General features: G+C 43.5%; 1 protein-coding gene across 4 annotated transcripts in view; it reads right to left on the minus strand.

Moving 5' to 3' along the window:
* Cntn4 (contactin 4) overlaps positions 1-25,955 on the minus strand; it is a 968,730-nt gene that overhangs the window by 21,629 nt on the left and 921,146 nt on the right. For 3 of the 4 annotated variants that reach the window (XM_047534794.1, XM_047534795.1, XM_047534797.1), the window contains 3 exons: positions 10,937-11,112; positions 6,355-6,475; positions 2,067-2,225 (listed from right to left, as the gene is read on the minus strand). In XM_047534794.1, the coding sequence (XP_047390750.1) occupies positions 2,067-2,225; positions 6,355-6,475; positions 10,937-11,112 (456 nt within the window). The remainder of the gene's footprint in view (positions 1-2,066; positions 2,226-6,354; positions 6,476-10,936; positions 11,113-25,955) is intronic. The other variant, XM_047534796.1, reaches the window with a different exon arrangement.

The raw sequence follows: 25,955 nt of genomic DNA on the forward strand, positions 1-25,955 counted from the left end.
TGCAACCACCATGGAAACCAGTATGGAGATTCCTCAGAAAACCTGGAATGGAACCACCATTTGACCCAGCTATCCCACTCCTTGGCCTATACCCAAAGGACTTAAAATCAGCATACTACAGAGATACAGTCACATCAATGTTCATAGCTGCTCAATTCACAGTAGCTAAACTGTGGAACTGTGGAACCATCATAGGTGCCCTTCATCAGATAAATGGATTTTAAAAATGTGGTATGTATACCCAGTGGAATATTACTCAACCTTAAAGGAGGATAAAATTATGGCATTTTGCAGGTAAATGGATGGAGTTGGAGAATATCATGCTGAGTGAAGTAAGCCAATCCCCAAAAACCAAAGGCCAAATGTTTTCTCTGATAAGTGGGTGCTGATCCATAATAAGTGGCGGGCAAGGGAAGAATGGAGGAACTCTGGGTAGGGCAGAGGGGAGGGAGAGGAGGGAAGAGGGTATGGAGGTCAGAAAGATGGTGGAATGAGATGGACATTATTACCCCAGGTACGTGTATGATTGTGTGAATGTGTGACTCTACATGGTATACAACCAGAGAAATGAAAAGTTATGCTCCATTTGTGTACAATGAGTCAAAATGCATTCTGCTGTCATGTATCACTAATTAGAACTAATTTAAAAAAATCAGACAGCAGCAGATGGCATCATAAAAATATACAAAGCCCTCCAGGCCTGAAGCTACCTGATTGTGATCATTACTATAATCACCTGATCAGTTTTCCGGCACAGGCTGTATAGTCAACCTTTAATTCTCCCAACTATCCAACGAGGAAGGTAAATTTATTATGCCTGTTCTTAATTCTTACTGAGCCCATTTAACAGAAGCTGTATAGAGATCAGCCAATTAGCAGTCAAGACTAGAATCACTGCCTAACTTCCAGATGTTTCTCATCTTTCTTTCCAAAACACTCCCGTGACTCAACAGAAACTCAGTGTTACCCCTGAAGCCTGTTTCTGAGATTCGATTAAGCTAAAATTAAAAAATCGGTGTTGTTAAAATCAGCACAGTTTACAGAAATTGCATGAAATTGGGTCCCCCACCCCGGCTCCATGGGTATGTTAAAACATAGAGGCCACACAGGCAGCCCTTGGGGACCACAGCAATGTGTGGCCGGCTTTCAGGAACTACCTGTTGACCCAACTTTCTGCTCAAATGAAATCTAAATTTCAAAAGGGGATACTGATGGAGGTGGGAATGCTGTAAGAATCAGGACCCCAAAGAGAAAATGAACATGACACTTTTAAAAATACAGGGAGCCTGTTGTGATTATTAAAAAAAAAAAAAAAATAGGATAAAGACATTGCTGCTGCTATAGATGGTTTGGAAAAAAATATTGGCACTAAAATTTGTAAATCGATTTTAAAAATGTCACACCCCCTTCATCACCAAATTGATCCGTCTGAACGGAGAGGCAGCCAGTGAAAAGGCTCTGAGAGTCCTGGAGATACTGCTGTTGGGATGGTGGGACGTGAACTTTACACAGACTGGGTTAAAGGCTGGCTCGTGAGTGAGGCCCTATTTTGAGACTGTCTCAAAATAAAATATGAGAAAAGGGCCGGGGATGTGGCTCAGTGGTTAGGTGTCCCTGGGTTCTATTCTGATATCAAAGGAAAAAGTAAAAAAATAAAAAGGCTGGTGTAGCCCACGGCTTCCTAACAATCCACAGTGGTTCAAGGGTGATTTTAGGTAAGACACAGGTGCATGCAATTTGTTTCTATAATTAGTTTTAAATGTATGGAGGAAAAAAATGTACAAATGGAACTGTTATTTCACAGATACTATTGCTTAAGAGAAGCCAAAAAAACCCCAAAACAATAAAACCCAAACAACAAAACACTCCCCAAACCAGACAACAAATATGATTGACATAAAGAAAACTATTAAGTAAATGGCAGCACAGTTGGCTGAGGTCTGGGAGACCCAGCCACAGTGAGTCATTTGTGAGCTGTCCCTTGGCTTCTGCCCCAGCTCGCTGTCGGTCATGCTGAGCTCTGGGAGTCCCCGGGAGACACCAGCACCCAGCCTCCAACATGGTACCTGTGCTAACTGCTTGCCAGCCCACGGAGAAAGGAGTCCTGGCTTGAATGACGTACATGGTGATTGGGCTGTGGTTGTCGGGCCCGGGTCTCCAGGAGAGCTGAGCCGTGGTGTCCGTGATTTCGTCTATGGTCACAGCCTCCGGGGGACCTGGAGGACCTGGGGAAGAAGGAGACCCTCCGGGTTGGACCAGCATGTGCCAATGATCCAGCCAGTGACCCCTGGTTCCTTTGCTCCCTGACTCTTCACTTGGACACCTGCTAGGGCTTGGGAACTTACCGGGCTCTGCATCTATACAGGTAAAGGAGACGTGTCCCTGGCTTCCGGGGCCCTCAGAATAATAAGAAAAGCCGCTAAGTGAACAAAGCATTCCAAGAGGATATTTGCTTTGATGTTTAGAGAGAACCTCGGGGCACCTGAGGGTTCAGGTTCATTTCCCATCCCTCAGGTAACTGCTGGTTCCTCCTCTGGGTCAGGCACTGTTATCTGGGGACACAGTGGTGACAAAAGATAGCTACTGTTCCCAATTTCGTGATTATACTCTGCTGGAAACCTCGTTTCTGTCACTGGGGATGTAGGAGGAAATAGCTTTAAAACTTTGGGGGTGACGGTGTTGCTCTGTAAATTCTTCTGCCCCGGTGATGACTCACACCCTCGCTCCTTCCTGGGTCCCCAGTACTGGGGTGCAAGGCAGCTGTGGAAAGGACCAGCAGCTGCAGAGCCGCAGGCTCTCCGTTCTTCAAAGCGATTTCAGAACCGGCCTAGTGTGTAAAGACCCTCACGGTTCTTTCTGCCAGGCCTCCCTAGATTTTCTATGGATCCTCCCAACGTTCCTTGTTTCTGTCTGTGAACTTCAGCCACGGAAAGGGGAGGAAATCAGACTCCAATCGAAACTTGGGAATGACAAAGAAAGAGAGGCATGGAAACCCACTGGCAGGCCAAGGCGACATAGCGACAGGGCCGGAGCGAAGATCCAACCCAATTCATCCTGGTTTCCAACATGGAAATTCCTGCCCAGGCGGTTCAATGCATTGGGAATAAGACACAGCTGAGCACCTCGGGAGAGGAGGTGACTGTGCAAGGGGACAGGATGACACATCTCCTTCCTAGGAGAGGTTTGCTAATCTCCAGGAGAGCATTCATATGCACCCCAAATACCACTGGGCTACGTCCCAGGGACAGGGAAAAAGAAGAGACCCCCAGAGTGGTGAAAAGCTAGCAGTCATTTCCTCTAGTCAGACTTTGCTCAGGGATTCACTAGCGGGTGCCCTACATAATCTTTGCCTTTAAAATGCACCATCTTTACAGATCCACAGGTGGGATGAAATTTATCTCCTTCTAACTCTTGAGGGAGAAGTCTGGAAATCTCTGCCCTGAAACTGATTAATTTTCCACAGTGACATGTCCAGCACGTCAATCTAATGCCACACTCAGAGGGGGCTGAGAAAACCTTTGGTCTTTGGAACTCTTATTAACCAGTAAATCCAGGAAACGATACGCTCTTCTGCCTCTCTCTCCTTTACCACTTCTCTTCCTTCCTTTCTTTCTGTGATGGTTGAGATATGAGGTGTCTCCCCAAAGCTTACAGGTAAGACAGTGAAAGTATATTTTGAGGTGAGATGATTAGATGAGGAGAAATGTAACCTAATCAGTGGGTTAATCCACTGACATGGGTTCACTGGGTGGTAACTGTGGGCAGGTGGGGTGTGAATGGAGGAGGTGGGTCATGGGGGTGTGCCTTTGGAGTTTAGATTCTGTCCCTGGTGACTGGAGTTCTCTCCCTCTCTGCTTCCTGGTCGCCATGTCCTGAGCTGCTTTCCACCTCCACTCCCTGCCGCCATGATGTTCTGCCTCACCTCAGGCGCAGAGCAATGGAGTCAGCCATCTATGGTGTGAGACCCCTGAAACCAGGCACTAAAATAAACTTTTCTTCCCTAAGTTGTTCTGCTCAGGTCTCTTGGTCAGAGCAATGAAAAAGCTGACTATAATACTTCCTTTCTTTCTTCTTCCTTCCTTCTTTCCTTCCTCACTCTCTTTCTTATCCCAGCACTTTGATCCTTTCTTTCTTTATGGGTTCTACCTCGATGGCCTTCAGAATCTAGGTATTGCAAATGGAAATGGGTTCCCTCCACACTTTCTCAGAAATTGCCACTGACAGGAAGTATCTGAGACCACCACTGGCCACCCTGTGTAAGTAGGAAATGAAGGGGTCCCATGAATTTGACCTTCAGAGAGAAGATGGTACTTTGGTGGCTTTGTTGATTCTCCTTTATCTTCCTGCCACCCACCCCCACCAGCATGGGTGGTGATGTATCATGACCTTAAGGACGGTTTGCTAACTTTGTTTTAGGGAAGTTGGGTCCCTCTTTCAAAATGATGAAATGTGCAAATGTTTGTCCTTTGAGCAAAATGATAACAGGGCCCGGGGTGCATAGAAGCTTTTGTGACAAACAACAGCATAAGGACTGCTGGTTGGAGTCTGGTGTCCACTTCTTGCTCGGGGGTGGCCTTTCTAGCTGCTGCTATAGACTGAGTAGAGCAGGCAGCAGAGAACTGAGAGCCAGCCTCAGACTCAAAGTCACACTAGATTCAAACCTGCAAATCTCTTACGGGCCACCGTCTCTCTCCTGTAATGTGCAGGAAATCTGCAAGGACAGAGCAGGAGAAGATGAAATGAAAGATTATGGTTTTAAATGGCATATTAATTTATTGGCCTTATTAACTGATTAGACTAGATTTTCTTTTAGGCTGCCTTTGCAAATTCCTCTTGGTATTTGATGTTATTTTCTGTGAAATGAGGTATACAATATCATTTAAGAACTTCAAGTATTACTGATTTAAATATTTATTAGCCTAATTTATTGGTGTTTAAACTGCTGATCTGAACATTATCCTAATTAAATAGAGGATAAATTTCCAGCAATAGAATTCTTTTGTCCCTAAGGAGAGAGTAGACCGAGTCTGGTGTATTTTTTTAAGTGGAATTAAACATGTTTCTGTTAAGTTATTCCGTGGGCAGATCTACCAGGTTATAAGTTTTTTCTCTTATCTGCAACATGAATGATTTTTTTTAAGGCAATTTAAAGGTAACCAAAGCATACATGAAATAAATGCTATTTTTCTTTAACCTATCTTGACAATCTAGTTAAGGTGCTAGTTCCCACACATCGCCCCCTTCACATTCTGCCTAGAGGATATAGCATATAGCTCCTGGTGTTTCCCATCATGCCTTGTTTCCTGGCTCACCTTGCCAACAATTCTGATACCCTGGATCTTTATTTCCTTACTCTCAAACTCTGCCATGGGCTCAGCCAGCTGGCTAAAGATGGCTCAACACCAACCGTTAAGAATTCTGATGAAGGAGTGATAAGCCAAGATATTATTTTCATTCCCTGGGTTGGCTTCATCTTTGTTTTTATTTTCTTTATTTAATTTTTTGTGGTGCTGGGGATCCAACCCAGAGCGTCACGCATGCTAGGTAAGTGTCCTACCACCGAGCTACGCACCTGACCCAGATTTCATTTTTAATACTTTAGAAAACCCCTGAGCATGCACGGGTATGATTCTGGTACCTACACTGGCTCACTAATATTTTAACTTTTATTTTAAAGTATTGCTTAGAAATTCACTCAGTGAAACTTGGAATGTGTTCCATTGGCATAGCTTAGCTTAAAAGTCCAAGTTACAGCAAACACAGAAACATTCAAGAGAGCCTAGCTTTTTATATCAACCTCAGCTTATTGACTACATCTCAGGCAATCAAAGGGGGTGTTTCCTGCCACCCCCCAAAGTCATATATATATATATATATTTTTTTTTTTAAACTCAATTAGTTTTACATGAAAAAAATGAATCTGGTAGCAGTCTGATGATACACTTTCTTTAAGCGCCTCTTAGAACAGTAGCCCAGAACATTGTGGTTTAGCCAGATGAGACCCAGAAAGCACAGGTGGATCCCGTTTGAAACTATTTGCTTGGGTTGATTTGAAGTTATTTTAGCAAATCACATGGACCCCAGCTGCCCTAATTAGGGTATTTGCAGGAGTTGCTTTTAGTATGAAGGACCTGGGCTTGCTCATTGTGCTTTCTGACACTTCTCCATGAGGAACACAAAGCCGAAAACCTTCTGTGGACTGGTAACCATGGTAAACCCCAATGTTTAGCTCATGTCTTCCCCCCGCCCACCCATACTTCTAAACACTGAGATTTTAGAACTCTGTGCCAGAGTCGATATCACAAAAAATGTTTTAAGGACAAAAAAGGAAGAAAAAAAAAAAAAATCCAATACCTCTTACGATCAGGTCTGCAGTGGCAGAGAGCTTGTCCACACTTGTCTGGACCATGCAGATGTATTTCCCAGCATGCTTCAGTTGGATGTTTCGGATCATCAAATCTCCAGCTGAATCCTGCTGATAAAGTAGGGGAAAGTGGCTACAATTACTTTTTAATGAGCTCTAAATATCATGATCACATGAAGGGCACTGTGACTAATGGATTTATTTTACACTGGCTGATGAAAACATTCGCAACAGAGGCCAGGGCCCGTTTAAAGGCGTGAGCCCGCCTTCGGAAGGAGCCTTCCAGAGACCTGGGTGGCTGGCCACTTGAGTCTCTGGAGCAGTCTGCGCCAGGAAAGCACTGCAGTTTACATAAGGTGGCTCTTGATCAAGTCCTGTGGGTTTCTCAGACATGTCGCAGCCTGGAGCCCGCGCTGGCATTCCAACACTTTGGAACTCTACATTTGGAAAGGAGAAGCAAGTCCGCATTTGGAGGCTTCGGTGATTTCCTGCACAGACTTGTCCTGAAGCCAGCATGTTGATTGCTCCCAGGTTTGAATTAGAGGATTATGAAGACCAGACTCCCCAAGGAAATCTCCCACCACCTAGTGTGGAACGGTGCTAATTTGTTTTCCAAATGCCAAATGCATGTTTGATTAGCAGATGAATAGGACTAATTACATCCCCGGTATAGATGTCTCTGTGCCCCAGAAATATTTCTACAGGATGCAACAGCCCAGTACTTTTAATAAATATGAGAGATCCCTCCTCAGGCTATCACAAAGGTAGCATTTAAATGGAGAACTCTGCTGTGCTTTGGAGTTTGGTTTCTTAGCCCTCTTAATCAACAGCCTGATGAACATCTGCTCAAGCATGGGACCACACCACAGGCCAGATTAGGGACACTCTGCCTCTTTGTAAACTCCCAAAGAAGAGCAAGATAATTTATGGTGTATTTGCTCTCCCGAGTTTTCCCATTCCAAACTCCAGAATGGAAAGTGGTCATGGACCCGGAAGTTGCTTCTCTTCCAATGGCAACTCTCATGGTGGTACTTAATGGTATTTTGCATATGGCGGGTACTTGTCAAGTGCTGTACTTCTATTAACTCACTAAATACATGTCCTGAGAGTCAGGTGCTCTTGTTATCCTTATTTCACAGACGAGGAAAGTCTAGTACAAAGAGGTGAGGTGACTAGGCCTCACATAACTACTAAAAATCAGGGCCAGATTGGAACCTATACAATCAGTCACAGTCCTCATTTGAGTTGTGTCTCAGTGGTAGATCACTTGCCTGGCATGTGTGAGGCCCTGGGTTTGATACTAAGTACCACATATAAATAAATAAAATAAAAGATCCATTGGCAACTAAAAATATATATATATATTTAAAATAAAAAATTTTTAAAAATAATGCTATACTACCCTCCAGAAAGATCTTATTTTCATTGGGAATCAGCATGTCCCGGGTTTCATATTTACCCAGGACAATGTAAGAGAACAGTCAAATACTGTCAGTGGGATTAGAAGACAGGCCAAAGCCCACAGTGAAGCAGTTTGAGTTTTGATACTGAGTTGTCTTGGGCTAATCCCTGCTGTGTGATTTCATCTAAGTCTCTTAATCTCTCTGGGCCTTAGTTTATTGACCTTTGAAAGAAGGACGCCTTGCCCACCATGCTATGCTGTGAGAATCAAATCAGATTGTACAGCTACACAAAATCCTTTTACAGACTGTGAAGCACAGAGTAAATTTAAACTGGTATTATGGATGGTCATGATCAATTTTCTTTCTGAAACAATCATGCCAAAGACCTTAAATCTAACTCAAGAAGAACTATGATTGATTTATTTATTTTTTTTAAATCTGAAAGTCTGTTACTTATAACAGGATTTTCATCCAGTTTTCCATATTCACTGATCATGCCTTATCATCACTCAGTAACATGAGCTAATACATGCTAACTTATTTCATAGGGATTCTGTGGGGTTTTGGGAGCTAATATATAAGGTGTTTGATAAATGATTAGGCAAATAGAAGGGATTATCATTACCACCACCATCATCAGTATTATTATTATTATTATTTTTTTTTTTGCATTGGTGGGAATTGAACTCAGGGCCTTGGGCTTGTGAAACAAGCACTCTACCAATTGAGCTATCTCCCCAGCCCAGTATTATTATTAACGTTCTTTACCTAAGATATTTTGCCTGGGGAAATGCAACATGGGGACTTGCAATAGAGGTTTAAGTAAGTAACCAGCCTCCCAGGCAGATGCATGCAGGGAATGTGGAAGCCATATTGATTTCAGGATGGAACCCACATGGGTGGTAAGGAATTACCTACACTGTCTTCGTGATTCGCTTTCTTCACCAGGGACTTGTCAAAGAGACTCCCTGTGGCCTATTTCAGGGCATGGCAACCTACCATATGCTATCCCGATTTTGTGATTTAAAATGCATTCTAGTAATTCTCAGATTTTGACTGGATTTGTATCTTTAAAATGAAACAAATTAAAAAGAAAATAAGATTGAAGGAAGAACCTCATAGAAAGGGACTTTCCCTTGGAAATATCCAGACCAAACTGTTACGTGAGATCTGTGTTGATGCTCTTACCCAAGAGGAGAGAGTAGTGCCATCTGATCCCTCTACCCCCATCTGGGGTTCTATTCCTGACAGAGCCCTGGAAGGTGTCAGAAGGTGATGTGATAACTTTTCTAAAACCTCAATCGGCTGATGCAAGCAAGCATCATTTCTACCATGCCGACACAGGAAGCAGAAACTGAAATGGGCTTGGATTTGGAGTGGCAGGAGACTCACTTCTTGTACTGTCAAGTCCTAACGCAAGGAACAGTGCAGAGCTTGCTGGCCAATGCGCGTGGACCTCGCTATCAGGGGCGTGACTCCACGTGCATTTAATTTTATACTTCCTTCTTAGCAATAATTGGTTGCTGATAGTACTGGTTTCACAGAGGAGAGAGACATTTCCCAAAGGCAAGTGACTGACAGCCATTCTCCAGTCTTTTCATTCTTTTTTAACTATTTCTCTTGCCCAAGAAATTGGTTTGAATGTAAAAGCAACTATTCTCCTTAATAGATGGAGAATTTTCTTGACTTGCATTTCCTGTTATTATAACCGATGTTAGACTTCCTCCACGTAACACAAGCATCGAAATCTACCCAGTCCTCCTTTTGAGGTAGGCACAGCGATATGCACTTGTGTTTAGACCTCCAGGTATTTAATATCTTCAGTGCCCTCATGAAGTAGTTGACGATCTGTCACTTAGCCAGTTATTCGGCTGAACTACGTGAAACAGGTCCAGAATGGTTCACATTGGCCATACTATGCATGAAGAAGAGAAAAAAAAATAATCATTCAAATTGTTCTGTGGAATTCTGTAACTCAGATTCATTTGAGAAAGTCAGCGTGCATGTCGTGAACAGATCTAGCACTGAAGTCGGGTGGAAAAGGGGCTCCATCAGATCATGCACGTTTAGGCCATTTATACTCAACCGAGGGCAGGTAAGATGAGCTGGGTAAATCAGATTCTGTCTGCAATGCAGAGGGTGGGCAGGGCTTTTCACATCCTAGCCCCATTTTTATATCCTGCTATATTTTGGCTGGGTGTCTCCAAAAGGACAGCGGCCAGAATGAATCTTTATTACCAGTAGGAATGCAGGGCTGGGTTAGGGCAGAGAACATTTTTTCGAGAATGACATTTTTGTTTGTGTGTTTGATCCTAAGGATTGAACCCAGGGGTCCTTTACCACTGAGCCACATCCCCAGCCCTTTTGATTTTTAATTTTGAAAGAGGGTCTTGTTAAATTGATGAGGCCGGCCTTGAACCGGTCATCTTCCTGCCTCAGCCTCCCGAGGGGCTGGGATTATATGTGCACACCACGGTGTTCAGGTCAGGAACGATTCTGATCGACACAAGCTGCCAATTGTTTCTAGATTTAACCTTTCCTTGTTATACATTTAATGATAATATGCACCATGAAAAGTAAGGCATCTCAAAAATCAAGCACTTGGATTCAAATGATCTGAAAATGATAAATAGTCTCACCAGAGTTTTAGAATCAAGAAAGTAAATCCTAACTTTGCAATGCTGAGTCTTCTCCAAAAGCCAAGGGGTGGACAATGACCAGCCTAAAGACATAAGGTGACTATTCTTAAGGTCTTGCCTTAATCAGGTCTGTGGTATAGTGTATGGTATGGGGTCCTGAGCGTGGGGCTTTGACGTTTAAAGCTGAATGTAGCAATCCAGGAGCTGGGGAAGAAAGTCACTTCATACAAGTCCCGTGAAATTCCGTTTTCTCATTCACACACAGGAATGAATAACCAGCCCGAGGATGGCTGTGCAGATTGGGCAGCAGCCCTGCCAAAGAGGGAGCCTCCCTAAGTGGGGCCTCATTAATCATGCAAAGGGAGGCAGGAGTTAACCAAGAGGCTTGTGAAATGAGGTGCTCAAGCAAAATTACAAAACTGTAACGTCACCTTCTTTTTCCAGTTAGTCTAAGCCGGTGGGCGTGAGTCCGATTCAGAAAAGTCCAGTCACACACTCTTCCCCGCGGCTAGGATGACGTTAATACTTACCCCTCCGACTCTTTCAAAGTGGTCCCCGTCTCTGTCGAAGTCTATCAGGTGTCCGTTAAAGGACCACGTGAACACGATGTCCAGGGAGTGATCGTGGGTCACCTGGCACGGCAAGACGATGCTCTCTCCAACCGTGACGTCCATACTGGAAGGGGGGACCATCACCCTCGTGGGATCTGGGAGGGAAAACAAGGGGGAGCATGGGAATCCAAGGCAGCATCCCAGAGCAGGGCGGGAGCAGCCGTGCTTCCTTTTGGCTTCGGCTGCGACCCAGCAACCCCAGCCACCTGAGCAGCCCCGCTTTGGGCCAGGACCTGGTCATTTTTAATATGAAGAGATGAAGCTGTTCATTATGTGAATCTTGCCCAAGTGATGGCTCTCCTCTGGGGCCCTCTGAGGTTAGGTCTCTGCAGCCCGATTGTAAAAAGGCTGTCCTGACTTTTCTTGGTCACTAGAGGGCTGCATTGCCCCTGAACACAAGCAGCAAATTCCATCCAGCAAATTTGAAGCTGCTTGGGCTTCTTTTTTTTTGCCCTCTGGAGGTTGTTGCTGTTATTGTTAAAAAATAAAAATAAATTTAAAAAACTGTGTTTTTGTATAGGGAATTTAGAAATTCAGCAACATTCAAAGGAATGAACCCCCGCCCCCCAAAATAAAAACTTACCCAGATCAAACCTCTGTTCTCATTTTGGCATAATTCCCCTTACTTTATTTATGATTTTTATTTTTTATTTAAAAATTTTTTAAAAATTTGTTCTAATTAGTTGTACATGACAGGAGAATGCATTTATACATTTTGATAATTTTTTTAATAAACTAATATTCATAGCTTTTCATTTATTTCATTTTACATCACTGTAAATGATATATTCCTTTTTTTTCCTGCTTCACATAGGTTATGTTTATATCTTTGTCAAGATATTTTTATAGTCTCTATAATGTGCTGTTAGGTTTACAGTTTTAACTGTTTTGAAGCTGGTAGGTATCTTAGCCATTTTTATTACAAATATAATTATAAACAAGGCTATAATGAACATCAGCGACAATATGATATATGTCTAGTTTTTAAAATAAAGACTATCAATTAGTTCTCTTCTTTTTTCTTTTCTTTTCTTTTTTTTCTTTTGTACCAGGGATTGAACCCAGGGGCACTTAACCACTGAGTCACATCCCCTGCCCTTTATTGTATTTTATTTAGAGACAGGGTCTCACTGAGCTCTTTAGGGCCTTGCTAAGTTGCTGAGGCTGGCTTTGATTCACCATCCTCCTGCCTCAGCCTCCTGAGCTGCTGGGATTACAGGCATGTGCACTGTACCCGGCTCTCAATTAGTTCTTAAATTCAACATTTGCATTATAGTTTTGCTGGGACTGGACAGGTTTGCTGATTTGAGGCAGTTTATAAACTTCAAAGCTGTGTTCACATATACATAGTTCCTTACCTTTCAAGGCGAGATGATTTTATAACTGGTGTACAAGGCTGGCAAAGAGTTTGAATCAAATATGAAGGCCCTACGGATGCCTAAAGAATCGACATCCTGAATTCAGCCATATATCCAGAAATTTTTCTACACTAAACCCAAACCAAACAGTAGCAAATAAGATGAATGAAAACTGAAACAAGAAGAGAACCTTGATGAATTCTCTTCTATAGTCACAGAACTGTGTTTGAGGCTGTGAAGTGAAGATTTATTAAGTGAACTTCTTTAGATTAAAAATCTCGACTGGAAATTTTGGAATGATATTTCATAGAGGACTTTTATTTATTCATTTAATATTTTTTTTTAGATGTTGACAGACCTTTATTTTATTCATTCATTTATATGCGGTGCTGAGAACCGAACCCAGTGCCTCACACATGCAAGGTAAGTGCTCTACCGCTAACCCACCAACCCAGCTGGGAGACTTCCATTTTGGTTTTGAGGGTCCTTTTTAATTGACAAGTGATGTTTATTGGGATAGGAGGCGATGTGATGTCTTGACACGTGTCTGTACTAACCAAATCCATTCCTTTACCTGGATTGGGACCCCCACCATTTATTGGTGGGCTTCCTTCTCATCACCCCGTGCTAACATTTCCTCTGGAAAGAGGCTATTTTTTAACAGATTCCTTCCCTTTCATTCAGTCACGGAAAGAAAACACCTGGGGTTGTTAGAAAGAGAAGTCTCTGTCCTAAGTAGTTTATCATCTAGTAAGTAGAATAGGCTTTTGCTGGTTCCCCAAAATAGAAAAACTGTGATATGTGGGTCGTTATAATTTTTCGTCACTATTGAATGAGTGACACCTCGGGAATGAGAAGTGAACAATAGCAACTGCCAGTTAAGAGGTAATGGGACAGAAATTCCCTTATTTCAAAGCCTGAAGCTTTTGTAAGCCACATAATAAAAAGCTATTGATTCACTAACCCTCAGGAATAGGTACAGCCCAGGAGTTTTTATTTTATTTATTTTAGTTTGACTGGGGGAAGGAGGTGAGAGCAACTCTTACTGTAAGCAAGAAATCCAAGAACAGCCCCTCCCAACTTTTTTTTTGGTACCAGGGATTGAAACTGGGGGTGCTTAACCACCGAGCCACATCCCCAGCCCTTTTTATTTTTTTATTTTGAGACAGGGTTGTGCTGAGTTGCTGAGGGCCTTGCCAAGTTGCTGAGGCTGGCTTTGAACTCGCAATCCTCCTGCCTCAGCCTCCTGAGCTGCTGGGGTCCCAGGCATGGGTCTGTGCCCAACAGAACAGCCCCATTTTGAGACAAGAAGTCATTTGGCGTTTACAAATTTAAATTTTCCTCATCTAAAAAATAAAGACAAACAATCTTAAGCTAAAACCATATACCTCTATGATTTTTATTTGGTGGAGAGGTTGCCTAATTCTACTTTGAACAGCTGATTTGGCAATTTATATTTTCATCTTAATAATCATTCATTCATTTGTTCATTTATCCAACAAGTATATATTATTCGACATCATACAAAAAAAGACTGAGGGAATAATAGCAGCCATGACAAATCAGTCCCTTCGTGATGTTGAGGCTTCTACATGAATTATTTCATTTATTCCTAACAAGCAGGTTCAATCATCAATTGCATTTTTTTTTTTTTTTATCAACCGTATTTTTTAACAGATGAGGAGATCGAAGCCCAGGAGTGGTTAAGAAACTGTTATTCTGTCTTTCTTCGATTATTTTTTATTTTTTGGTACTAGAGATTGAACCCAGGGATGCTCTACCACTGAGCCACATGCCCAGCCCTTTTTGTTTTTTATTTTGAGACAGGGTCTCATGAAGTTGCTTAGGGCCTCACGAAGTTTCAGAGACTGGCCTCAAACTTGCAATCCTCCTGCCTCAGCCTCCCGTGTTGCTGAGATTGCAGGCATACACCACCTGACTTATCTTCATTTAGCCGAAAGCATGATATTCATTCAAAAGTCATCCAGAAAGAAAGTCTAAGGGCATACTCTAGCTATCTGCACTCTTTAGTGTGGGTATTCAACTGAAGGTATTTAAATGCAGAAGGAAATTCAAAGAATCCCTGCTGTGGGGGGCGGCAAAGGTTTTCAGAGACTTCCATACAAAAGAAATGAACTTCCTGCCTCAGACAGGTAAGACACAGGAATGATCTCAGGTCTAAAATGCTAGCTCTAGTTCTAAGCTTACACATGGAACTTCTGAGTGTACAGTCTATTCTGTGGTCTCAAGTCCTTAAAAATGCTGTCTTTATCTGCTGACAACTTTTTGGGCAATCCACAAGGATTTGGCACATGCCCCCAAAGCCTACGGCTGTTCGACACTGGTCCACATTTTGTGTGTGTGTGTGTGCATAGGGACTGAATCCACATGCTAAGCACACACTGCACCGCTGAGCTACCGTGGGGCCACCTGGCTCCCATTTTTGATGGGCTGCGATCTCCGGAAGAAACTGTTCATCGCTTTATGCACATGTAAGGGCCTGGAACATATATATATTTTTTAATTGGAAAACTCAACTGCCTGTTAACCAAGGACCAGAGATGTTCCTAAAATAAAGGATCATGCTGGTACAGTTGCTGCGCTGACTGCCACTAATTCATTAATTTAGCACTTGTCGCTGATTCGTGTTGTGAGCTCCGAAGTAGCAAGAATCAATGCAAAATAAGTCATGTGCTGTACACACACCAGAGAGGTCTCCTCGGGACTAGAGAAGATTAAACTAAAGAGGTTTGGAAACCTCATTAGCTTCTTGGTTTTCTCAAAGTGTATGTTTTCTGAGTACTCTTGTTTACTGCATTATGAATTCTGATGCTTTTTTACCAGATTAATTTCCTTAAATTTCAATACAAACGCAGTACACAAATAAACAGATGGCTTCTTGCGAAAACAAACTGTCTCCCTTCCTTCGGTTTTAATTCATCAAGATCAGGAAGAATCTGCATTTATGACTTCTGTTCTGAAGAGTCGCTCTCACTATTGTTCTGTGCATAGAACTCTCAGAGGCAATTAGAAATCAGGATGCAAATTGATGGCTGGATTTGGATGTAATTAAATAGCAACAAAATAAGTAGGATCAAGAGCACCCCTAAACTTGTGGTTGGTTCATACTGCAGAGAATGACACCTTTGGAACTCTTAGAGGACTGGTGCTTAAAAATATCTATTTGCCAAGTGCTCACCCCTCCTAGTGCTTAAAAATAGTGTTGCTTTCTACAGTGTTTTCTATAACATATAGATGACAGTTGGTAAACTGCTTTGTTCTGGAGACTGTAACAACCATGAGGAAAGGTTAGTTATTAAACACTCAGTTAATAATCAGATCAACAACAACTTGCACCAATTCAAAATATTATAGCAGGTATCCAAGCCACAGAACATTCTGACTTTAGGTTGGTGAAAAGATTTCCTGAATTAGAGCTATTATCTGAAAACAAGGCTCAGGGGTTCATAGGTCAAGAATTCCATTTTGATGATGTTTTTTGCCTATACTATACCAACCATCCCATTTCCATTGATAACTATTTTAACATTTCATTTTTAGTGCCAAGATATTCCCTTGGTACCTTTTAGTCCCTGCCACCTCTAGTGGTAGGGATCGAACCCAGGGCCTCACACATGCTAGGAAAGTGCTCTTTCACTAAGCTACATCCTCAGCCATCCTTGATGCCTTTTAAGAAATGATTCAATGTGTTTTAGTCATCTTAATGCATTTTCTTTGGTTAGCAAATTTCTTAACTGTAATGGTTTTGATAAGGTCTTTAGTTGGGCTGAATCTTTATAAATTTTTTTATAAGGAAAATTTAAAAAATGGATTTCTTCAAAGGCCTGGGGCTCGTCAAAGAACTGAGAGTCAGCTTACCTCTAAAGACACAAGGGAGAATGGATGGATAATTATTTTTTAATAACAATTAAATGCTGCAACCAAGATTGTTGATTAATGATGGCAAGAATCCTAGAGGAAACATCTTTATGGATGAAGCTCAGCATTGTAAGGCTGGACCCATTTAAAAAAAAAAATCAGTGCTGGATTAATTACACTGACCAATTCTACATAAAACACAAATTTTAATGGAATATCCTGAACACTAGAAATGAAGATGGACCTTCACAGTGATTCCAACCTGGACCGATCTTTTTTACCTAGGATGAAATTTCATAGGGATTAATGCAAAAAGCTATGCTGAAAAAAATTCAGTTGCACACACACAATCTGGGGGATTGGTAGCTCACATGCACAAGACCTGGGCATTAGAAGCTGCCCAAGAAAACCAGCATCATCTTAGCTTGCATTCTTTGCAGGTGGTGTTCCAACTTAGAGAGGCAACAATCTAGTTGTGTTCTGCATTCGTCAGAACACAGCCGACGAGAAACATCCTTTGGATTTACTGACAGCTCTGGGCACCTAGGCTGGTGGAGGTTTAGCACGAGAAAGGGAAATGAGGAGACGTGATGGTGCTTCTCAATTATTGAAGGGCAGATGGGCAGAAGCTTCCTTGCTTCTTTTGTGTTGCCTCACAGTAGAAAGCAAGCAGCAACAGGCCTATTGTGGCTCCAGAAAAGGAGGAACTTTCTAGTAATTTGACATTTCCCCTGGAAGCATATCCTTCGCCTCTTTACCCGTCCCATTTCTGCTACCAGGTCTCTGGGGGCGGGGCAGGAGCCACATCTTACACTTTTTAAGTCCCTGGAGCCTCGCTCTGCACCTCCTCGTGTAGGTCGGTTCAGGGAAAGTTACCGAAGATCTGGGAATGGCCGCGCTGGTGACAAATGAAAGTCCGGACCTGGAGCTTGAAGTGCTGCACACCAGGAAGCCATGGTGAAGATTCACCCAGATTTATGTGGAAGGCAGAACGTGACAAAGGAGCCCCCCGAGGTTTCCTCAGCCCTGGCCAGGTGGGCTCTGACTCTGTGGCTGTGTGTCATTTTACCTCTGAGCCACCTGTTATATTTTTACCTCCTTTTGAAAAGCAAAATCATTTATTTTGAAGTAATTTCAACCTGACCGAAAAGTTGCCACCAGATTTAATGTTTTATTATACTTGCTGCACTCCTTCCTTCTCTCTCTCTACACACACACACACACACACACACACAGCCATGCATACATGCACAATGCTGTTTGCCTCGCTCTGACTTTTTCTCTTGATACTTAAACACTTCCCCTTTGAAACTGATGAGGAGGTATTCTGAGCCTACCCTCATCTCCCCATGCTCATAAACTTCTCCCCTTCGGCCTCTGAGTGAGCTACCAACCCTGCCTGAATAATGACTTCCATGATGGCGGCCCAGTGGTGATCCTTCATGGCGGACCCTCCAAGTGAGAGCTGTCCTGTCAACCTCATGTAGTCACGTGCTTACATATAGTGGCCTCCACTTCTTTTGTTTGGTCCATTATCATCTTTCACTCTCATTTATTTTAATGCTCTAGTCGTCCTCATTTTGGCTACTGGGAGTCGTTTTAGGCAAGCGCCTGGGTCCTTTGGACATTTCATCATCGTCCAGAAAGCCCGTCCTGGCTTTCCGGTTCAGTAGGATGTTCCAGGCCCCTCTACTGCAGTCAGTCATTTCGCCAGGGAACCCTGGTTCTTTGTAGTGGGAGATGGTTTTGAGAAACCAAGATGTGGACACAGAATGTGCTCATTGTTGATGAGGTCATTGATTCTAGGCCTTCTCAGCCAACAGAGCTGAGGGAATATACATACATGCACACATATGTAGATATATGTATCCATACCTATATGTGTATGTATGTTACATACACCCCTGGGTATATGTATATATGCTATATATGTATGTGTAGGTTATATGTATGCACACACACATATAAGTGTGTAGAGAGAGATCATACACATCTCTATCTCTATCTTATTCTGAAAGCATTTATTTGCTCAAAATGTCCCCGTTTTTCTCAATCAATCAGGTTACTGTTTTGCCCAGTATAATTAGTCCTCAAGTCTGCCAGGTGTCTCCTGTGCCCCTCCCTCGGCAGCTACCTAACACCATGCCACGTTCCAGGGGTTCAGGCCTCCAAAGAGCCCTCGACCCCCCTCACCACCCTGCATCATCAGCCCTGTGCTGGCTGGAAGGGAAGGGGTAAAGGAAGAGGGAAGGGGTAAAGTTGCTTAGACTGCCCCGTGTTTAAAATGTAAATATTTCAAACACACCCCTGAATGACACAATGAAAAAGAGAGCGGACACTAATTCTAGAGTAGGTGCCATTTAAAAATTAAAGTTTTAGGCTGCTTAGAAGAAGAATAATAAATAAAGGAAATGTATCCCCTTCCTAAAATTCAAGCCATGAATTTCTGCATGGCGCACCAGGGAGAAAAATCTGAGTTCACACATCAGTTAATACCTATAGTCAGGAGCAAGGCGTTGCATGAAGTCACACTTATCTTTTAGAGAAGAATTCATTCTTATATGGGAAAAAAATGATTAATTTTCTAATTATTAGAACCTGCTTGGACATTAGCTTCTACATTTTCAAACAGCTAGAAAAATACACGGCACGCTGCGTTTCCCATTTCCCCTTTACTCCTGGAGGGACTTTTCATAGAGGATCCATCTGTCAGGGAGTCGGGGGACAATGGGACAGTGGGGCGGTGGGACGTGGGACGGATGGAGTGGGTGAGCATCCTCGAGGACTCTGCCACGGGGGGCTACATGTCCTCTTCCCAGCGTTCTCAAGTTGTGACTCAGGCGCAAACTGTGGGATCCTGCTCGCAGAGGGTCTCACACGGTGGCGGATTTCCCTGTGGCCTTTCCAATTCTAGTTTGGAACTTCATCTTGGAAGGGGGTGTCTTCCTCCTCCTGAGCTCTCCTGCCTGTCGGGGCGAGGGGCAGGTCCTAAAAGGCCGAATCAGGTATTTGAGGGATTTGAGGTCTTCTCCTCAAAGTGTAGACCCTACCTGGTCCAGGTGTGGCCTTCTGTCTTTGGCCACCCGCTCTGGACGCAGGTAAATTTCTGTAACGGTCTCAAGGTGAGGTGGAGGCTTCTTTTTCTTTCATTTCCCTTCCCTTCCCTCCCTCTTTTGTCTTTTTCTTCTTCCTTCCCGATCCCCTCCCTCCCCATCCTTTCTTTAGGGAGTCCAGGTCCAGGTTCTGGATGTAGGCACAGACTTTCATTGCCAAAAGTTCCCAATGAAACAAAAACTCAGGGTACCATCATGCAGGTGGCAGGTGACTCAGGCACACAGACACAGTCACACGCCACCGAAGGACATTGCAGTCATGGATGGACGGCAGGGACAACAGAGGCTCCCTAAGCTGATAGGGTCTGGTGATGACGCAACTGTCTGGTTTGCATAAGCACCAATCGAGGGTGGCCAAGTGTGGGTACTTGGGAAACGAGCAGCCCAAAGGTGATCCACGTTACCAGATCTGCCTGGTCACCATGTGTAGCAAGAAACACCCGTTTACTCATGAAGACTGTTCTAAGGACACCTGGATGCTCTTCCTCGCCTCCTGAGCCTCCAACTTGGTTCACTGGTTAATAAGGAGTTTGTTTTTAATAAGTGAGTTATAATCCATCTGGAAACCATTTGTGGTCATTCTGTTTGTTCTATTTTCTCTGCCACCAGGGAAAGCGAACTCCTGGTTTTGGATCTGAGCTGTGTTCCAGTAGCAGGGCTTCTCAGCTGGGATGTCTTTCTGAACGCAGAGAACTTTCTGCGGTTGCCTAAGCTCTTATTATGAACAAGAATATTCTAAAAGCGAAGTTGCACGTCATTAGCAAAGCGCCGGAGTGGACATTAGGCTGCATTTATCCTCTCGCAATTTGGGGGTGGGGGATGCTTTCTTTATGATTTAAAAGAAATGACATTCTAAAAGAATTATTGAAAAAGACTGGTCTCGATGACAAATAAGTTGTATCTTCAAGTCCAAGGTATAATTAAAATCACTCTATGACATTCCTTTGCTGTGAGGGAAGATAAAAAAGAATGGCAAATGGGAACTGCGGATATATATTTTACTGGTGGAGAAACATTTTCATCAAATAATCATTAGACTTCTTTTAGTTTGGGAAGGAGAACTGGCAGGCCTGTGTGTTTCTGCCCCTACACATGAGTAACTGTCTCTCTCTCTCTCTCTCTCTCTCCCTCTCACTCTCTTTTTTTAATTTTTTTTTTAGTTGTCAATGTTAATTTAATTTATTTATCTCCATATGGTGCTGAGAATTGAACCCAGTGCCTCACATGTGCTAGGCGAGTGCATTCCCACTGAGCCACCACCCCAGCTTGAGTAACTGTCTCCTGAGTCACCGGGTACAAGGGTCCCAAATAAATCCCATTAAGTGTCAGTGAAATAAAGTGAATCCCTCTGAAAACAATGTATAAAAATGGCATAATGAAGCCTTTGCTGGGGTAATAAATATACGACTGGGTCTGAAGGACATTCGCTGCATCTACGGATGCAGAGTGTGTATCTGCCTCAACTGCAGAAGAAATGAGATGTGTACCTTGAGGCAAGGACAGCGATTTCCGCAGCCGCCGCTATCCCTGGTCAGTACATGCTCAGTAAGTACCCGCGCCCTTGGAGCGCAGCCTGTCCTGCGGGGAGAATTCAGAGTCTGGACAGTAGGTGGCGCTAAGTGCTCAGCAGAAGGAGCGAGCGCCCCTCTGGGTTAATCCTGCTCCCTCAGCGGTTTCCTACTTGCTTCCAGATGCCTCCGTTTCAGGACTCCGCATTTGAGGAGGAGGCAGTAATTGTCATCTTCTAACAGTCCTTCTTTGTTTGCTTACAGGTTTGAGAAGAGGCTTAAAGAAGAACATGTGAATAACCTGGTGGACATTCTTGGTTACTCTTCCTTTATCTGATGTAGGGAGGGTGGATTTATAAAGGTTTCTGCAAAACAAAGTCAAACACTCTCCCTCTTCTTCCCCCAGCAGGCTGGTCCACGACTGAGTAGCTTGCTGGGGACTTGTCTGTGATTCTAAGTAAATTAAGTCTTCAAGAAGGGGCATCTATGAATAGCTCCTGGGTCCCCAAAAATTCCTGGAAGACCCGCTTTGTGTGCAGGCTGTGCAACACGTGAGTTTAGCTAACTCAAGGAGAGCCTTCTTCCTGTTGTGCTTCACGGACAAGTCAAACCTGCATACCCCTAGAGGAAAGAGCATGCAAATCAGTGGAGTCCTGAATTAAGATCTCGCTACTGCTCTTCATTTTGAGATGCGAATCATTCAGACTCATGCCTGTCAGGAAGGACTCCTCCTCTGGAGTGGGTCTTAGGGTCACTGCACACTGAGGCCAATCCCCCCCACCACAGACAAGGAACCTTTCCTTACCACTGAGATTCATTCACTGACCCAGAAAGAGGAGAAAAAAAGAAAAAAAAAAATCAATTGAGGGTCAGAGAAGGACCAAGCAACTTAATTTAGTTTATTTCAGAGAGGTGTTGACGACGTTTGTGCTTTTAAAATTAAGCACAGGGGCCATAAAAATCCAAGGATGCATCAGATCATTTGAAACAGGTTTCATCTACGTAAAGGAGAGAGGAGGGGGGCCAGGATGGGAAAGAAGGAAACAGAAAAGGAGGTGAAGGTACAGAGAAACAGGGCAGGAAAGACAGGCAGAGAGCAGCAGAGGTCTTCACATCAACACCAAAGACACACTCTGGATATAGGATGCTCACGCCGGAGGAAAGCAGTAGCCACAACCAATTTTTTTTTTTTTTTCCCCTAAGGGAAAAGGCAATCTCTGTGGATCAACATCCCGTCCTTTGCTTTTTAGGCTGTTAAAATAGAAAGCCTGGGTTGGGCATGTAGTACCTCTACAAATGAGCCATTCACAGGCAGCTCCATGGTGCTTCCTGAGGGGCTGTCTGGAACTTGACACAGCAGGCAGGTTTGACCCCTAGTCTCATAATTGTGAAATCTACGTTCACTCTGCTCTACAGCGATGACCAGGCTTTGGTCTGGTGACAAGTGTCACAGTACTACTATCTGAAAATACTGAGCGTAGTCAGCGTTAAACATTGGTCGTGTGTTCTAGAAAGAGAGGTAGTAAAAGCACAGGGGACACAGCTATCTGGCTAGGTCAGCTGAAAAAAATTAAAGAAGTCCTCATTCCAGAAACATGGGGTAGGAAGGATAGTAGAATAAATCTCACATGATTACCCTAGGTGCATATATGACACAAGACTTGAGTGATGCTACATCATGTCCAATCAGAAGAATGAGAAGTTATGCTCCGCTTATGTACTATGTGTCAAAATGCATTCTCCTGTCATGTATGACTAATTAGAACAAATTTTAAAAAATGCCTAATCCAAAAACGAAAATAAAAACAACAACAACAAAAACCAAAAGTCATATGCATGCATTTAAATGTCCATTCCTCAATAAAAGCTTTCACACTTGATAAGAAATATACTCACTTCCTAGAGCAGCCATTAGAATCTAACAGCACCCCACTGGTAGGGAAGACAGTTAGACAAGACCCCAACTGAGGTATAACAAATATGTACACATTATTTCTATGACTCATGTCAAGTCCCTGAGCTGCAATGCAATAGAATGAACAGGGCTTTGCAAATTGCTGTAGCATCTATTTGAGGCTCGCGATTCTCAGAGAGAGAGGCAAGAAAAATCCATCCATCCATCCATCCATCCATCCAGACAAGATGCACAAAGGACATGGACCTCTGCATTTCTAGATCATTCCATACTTCACAAAACCCCTTCTCACCCATTCCCCATTTGCTTTCCACAAGGAAGATACTCTTGCATTTGGCCACTATGCCAGGACCAGCTACTCTGCACAATCCGCAAGGGGGACAGTCACCCAGGCCCTCCAGTGACACGGCCACCAACAGCACATTCTGCCACATAGGAAGCTCCTAAACAATGCAGGACCAGAAACAGGCTGGCCACACGCTTCACTGGAAATAAACCCAGGCCTGGAAATGGAAGGTCTTTCCAGAGGAATAAATCTCTTCATCATGCTCTAATGCTGACACATGCTTAGCTAAAACCATCACTGTTAGACATGTAAAACCTTCACTGTAGTGTGGAAAACCGGTTTTCCCACTTTGGCCCATGTTTTAGTGCCACTGTGACCAGTACACCTAGTAAGAACAACAGAGAGGAGAGAGAGTTTGTTTTCCTCCAGTGGAGAGGGTCAGTCCATGGTCAGCCCAGTCCCTTGCTCTGGGCCCATGACGAGGCAGAGCATCATGGCAGAAGGACATGGAAGATATGGCCACCGGAAGAAGAGAGCGCGAGCCAGGGACAAAATATAAACCCCAAAGGCGCATCCCGGTGACCTACTTCCTTTAGCCACAGCCTACCTGGCGACAGTTAACCACCCAGTTAATCCATTCGAGTGGATTCATGCACCATTAGGATGCAGCTCTCATGATGTGCTCATTTCACCTCTGAACATTCTGGCACTGTGTCACGCGTGAGCTCTTGGGGGACAGCTCCTTTCTACACCATAAGAGTCACACAGCAGCGCTGTATCAGGAACCACCTAGAAGTCACTTGACGTCTCTGAGCTGCCCTTTCCTCGTCTGTCATTTGAAGGTGATGGTATTCCGTATCCCAGGATGACCATGAAATTCAAAATAGGTTAATGGGTTTTAACATGCTCCATAAACCCTAAAGTGCTACATAGGGTGAGATACTATTATCCCTCTTACTAGCAATGCCCAGGATTTGCTCAGGAATAAAAGTAAAGGAGACACTTATTTTTGAGAATAAGAAGAGAATGACATTCCAAGGGAAAGAGCTGACTGTAGTAAGTCATAGTTCCAAGGCAGCTGTTGGCTGCTTAATAAAAGCCAGCAAAGATGACAAAGTAATTTCTGGTTCAAGCATGAATGCTCAAGTACAGGAGTTTATGTTCGATTGCCAGATGCTTCAAGCTAGCCGCTAAATCCAAAGACACTTCACGCGCCAACAATATTCTGGCATCTCAAGTCAGGAGAACTGCATAAATGCACATTCCAAAAGCAAGAGATGTCATTGGAAAATTACCCAGAAGGAGTAATCTTGAAGCTGGAAGAAAGGAAGCAAACTCAGGAGAATCACTAAATCTGAGGGTTAAAGAAAAAGGAGGTGAAACAGGAAAACAGAAAATGTTTCATCTGCAAAAACAGGAAGACCACTGTGCTGTTTGCTACTGGTGACGGAGACCACTCACAGCGGGGCTGGGGACCTTGCGTCCTGGAATTTTAGAAATCTGTCAGTCCTTTGTCTTTCCAAGCAAGATTTAAGGCGTGTTCCAAAGAAACTGGTAAAACGTTTACCTTTCTTGTCCTCACCACAAGTTAAGGTTGTAGTACAAATTTCAAGTGTTCAAGGAATGTGTACCATGAACATTCCTCTTTTTATTTTGTGGTTATCTGCTAAGATCACTTATAGGAGAGGAGGAAAAAGAGAATAAGGGTATTTCCTATGGATGCCTACTTCCATAGATTACCGTTCAAACAGTCAGGGGACCATGAGGGCCAAGGTCACCAGGGTGGAACACCAGCATGTTCGCCTTTACTGAGGCTCACATACATCATGTTTGCCAGAGTCTTTTTCACATAACTGCATTTACGAACTCAGCAAAATGTAAGCATCGTGAGGACAGAGGACACGTTCACCACAGATCACTCATGCCTAGCACTGTTGCGGACACATAAGGATGTTCAGCAAATATCTGCAGAAAGAATGAGCACTGGAACTTAAACTTTACAGCTCCACGACACAGGCAGCAATATTATCCTCCTCTAAAAGACACTGTCCTTAGACGGGGCATGGTGGGCACATGCCTGTCATCTCAGTGACTCAGAAGGCTGAGACAGGAGGACTGCAAGTTCGAGGCCAGCCTCGGCAACTCAGCAAGGCCTTCAGCAACTTAATGAGAACCTGTCTGAAAATTTTTTAAAAATTAAAAAAAAAAGGGTTGGGAATGTGACTCAGTGGTTAAGTGCTCCTGAGTTCAATCCCCAGTACCCAAAAAAAAAAGTCCCTGAGATTCCCTAAGAGAAGTGAATATGTTCCCCAAAGCCACATGCCTAATTAGAAAAAGAAAACAAGTATTTGAACCCCAGGCCTGGCTGAAGGGACAGCCCCCTATCAGTGATCCAACTCCATTCCAACATGACTGCAGCTCACTGCTGGCTGTAATTCACTATGAGAGGCTTTTGGGTGGCTGCCAATGTTTAGGTACAAATGAGCCTCACCTAATTCTCTTTTTATGCTGATAGACTCTGACAGGATGTGCTGCAACCCGAAATTCCTTTCAGGAGTCAAGGCGTAAGAAGAGGGAGGAAGAAATGCGACTCTGAGCTGGGAGCCACTGGGTGAGAGAGAATCCAAGAGTGGCGAGAAGCCACCCAGGACACCAGACGTATCCTCAGACTTCACGAACGAGGTCATTCCGAGGTGAGGCACGGAGCCTCCAGAGGAGGCAGAGATGAGTAGATTTAAAACACTCCCAGGTTTAAAAAAAAAATGTCATTTCCAAGCATTATATATTAGAAAATTAGAATTAGAGATTTAGGGATGAAGAACGGGAATGGTGGAGAGCGGATCTACAATTCCTGCGTTTCAATTTTATTTCTAGCACTT

The sequence above is a fragment of the Sciurus carolinensis genome, chromosome 19, assembly GCF_902686445.1.
Source record: "Sciurus carolinensis chromosome 19, mSciCar1.2, whole genome shotgun sequence".
In the NCBI taxonomy this organism is placed as follows: domain Eukaryota; kingdom Metazoa; phylum Chordata; class Mammalia; order Rodentia; family Sciuridae; genus Sciurus; species Sciurus carolinensis.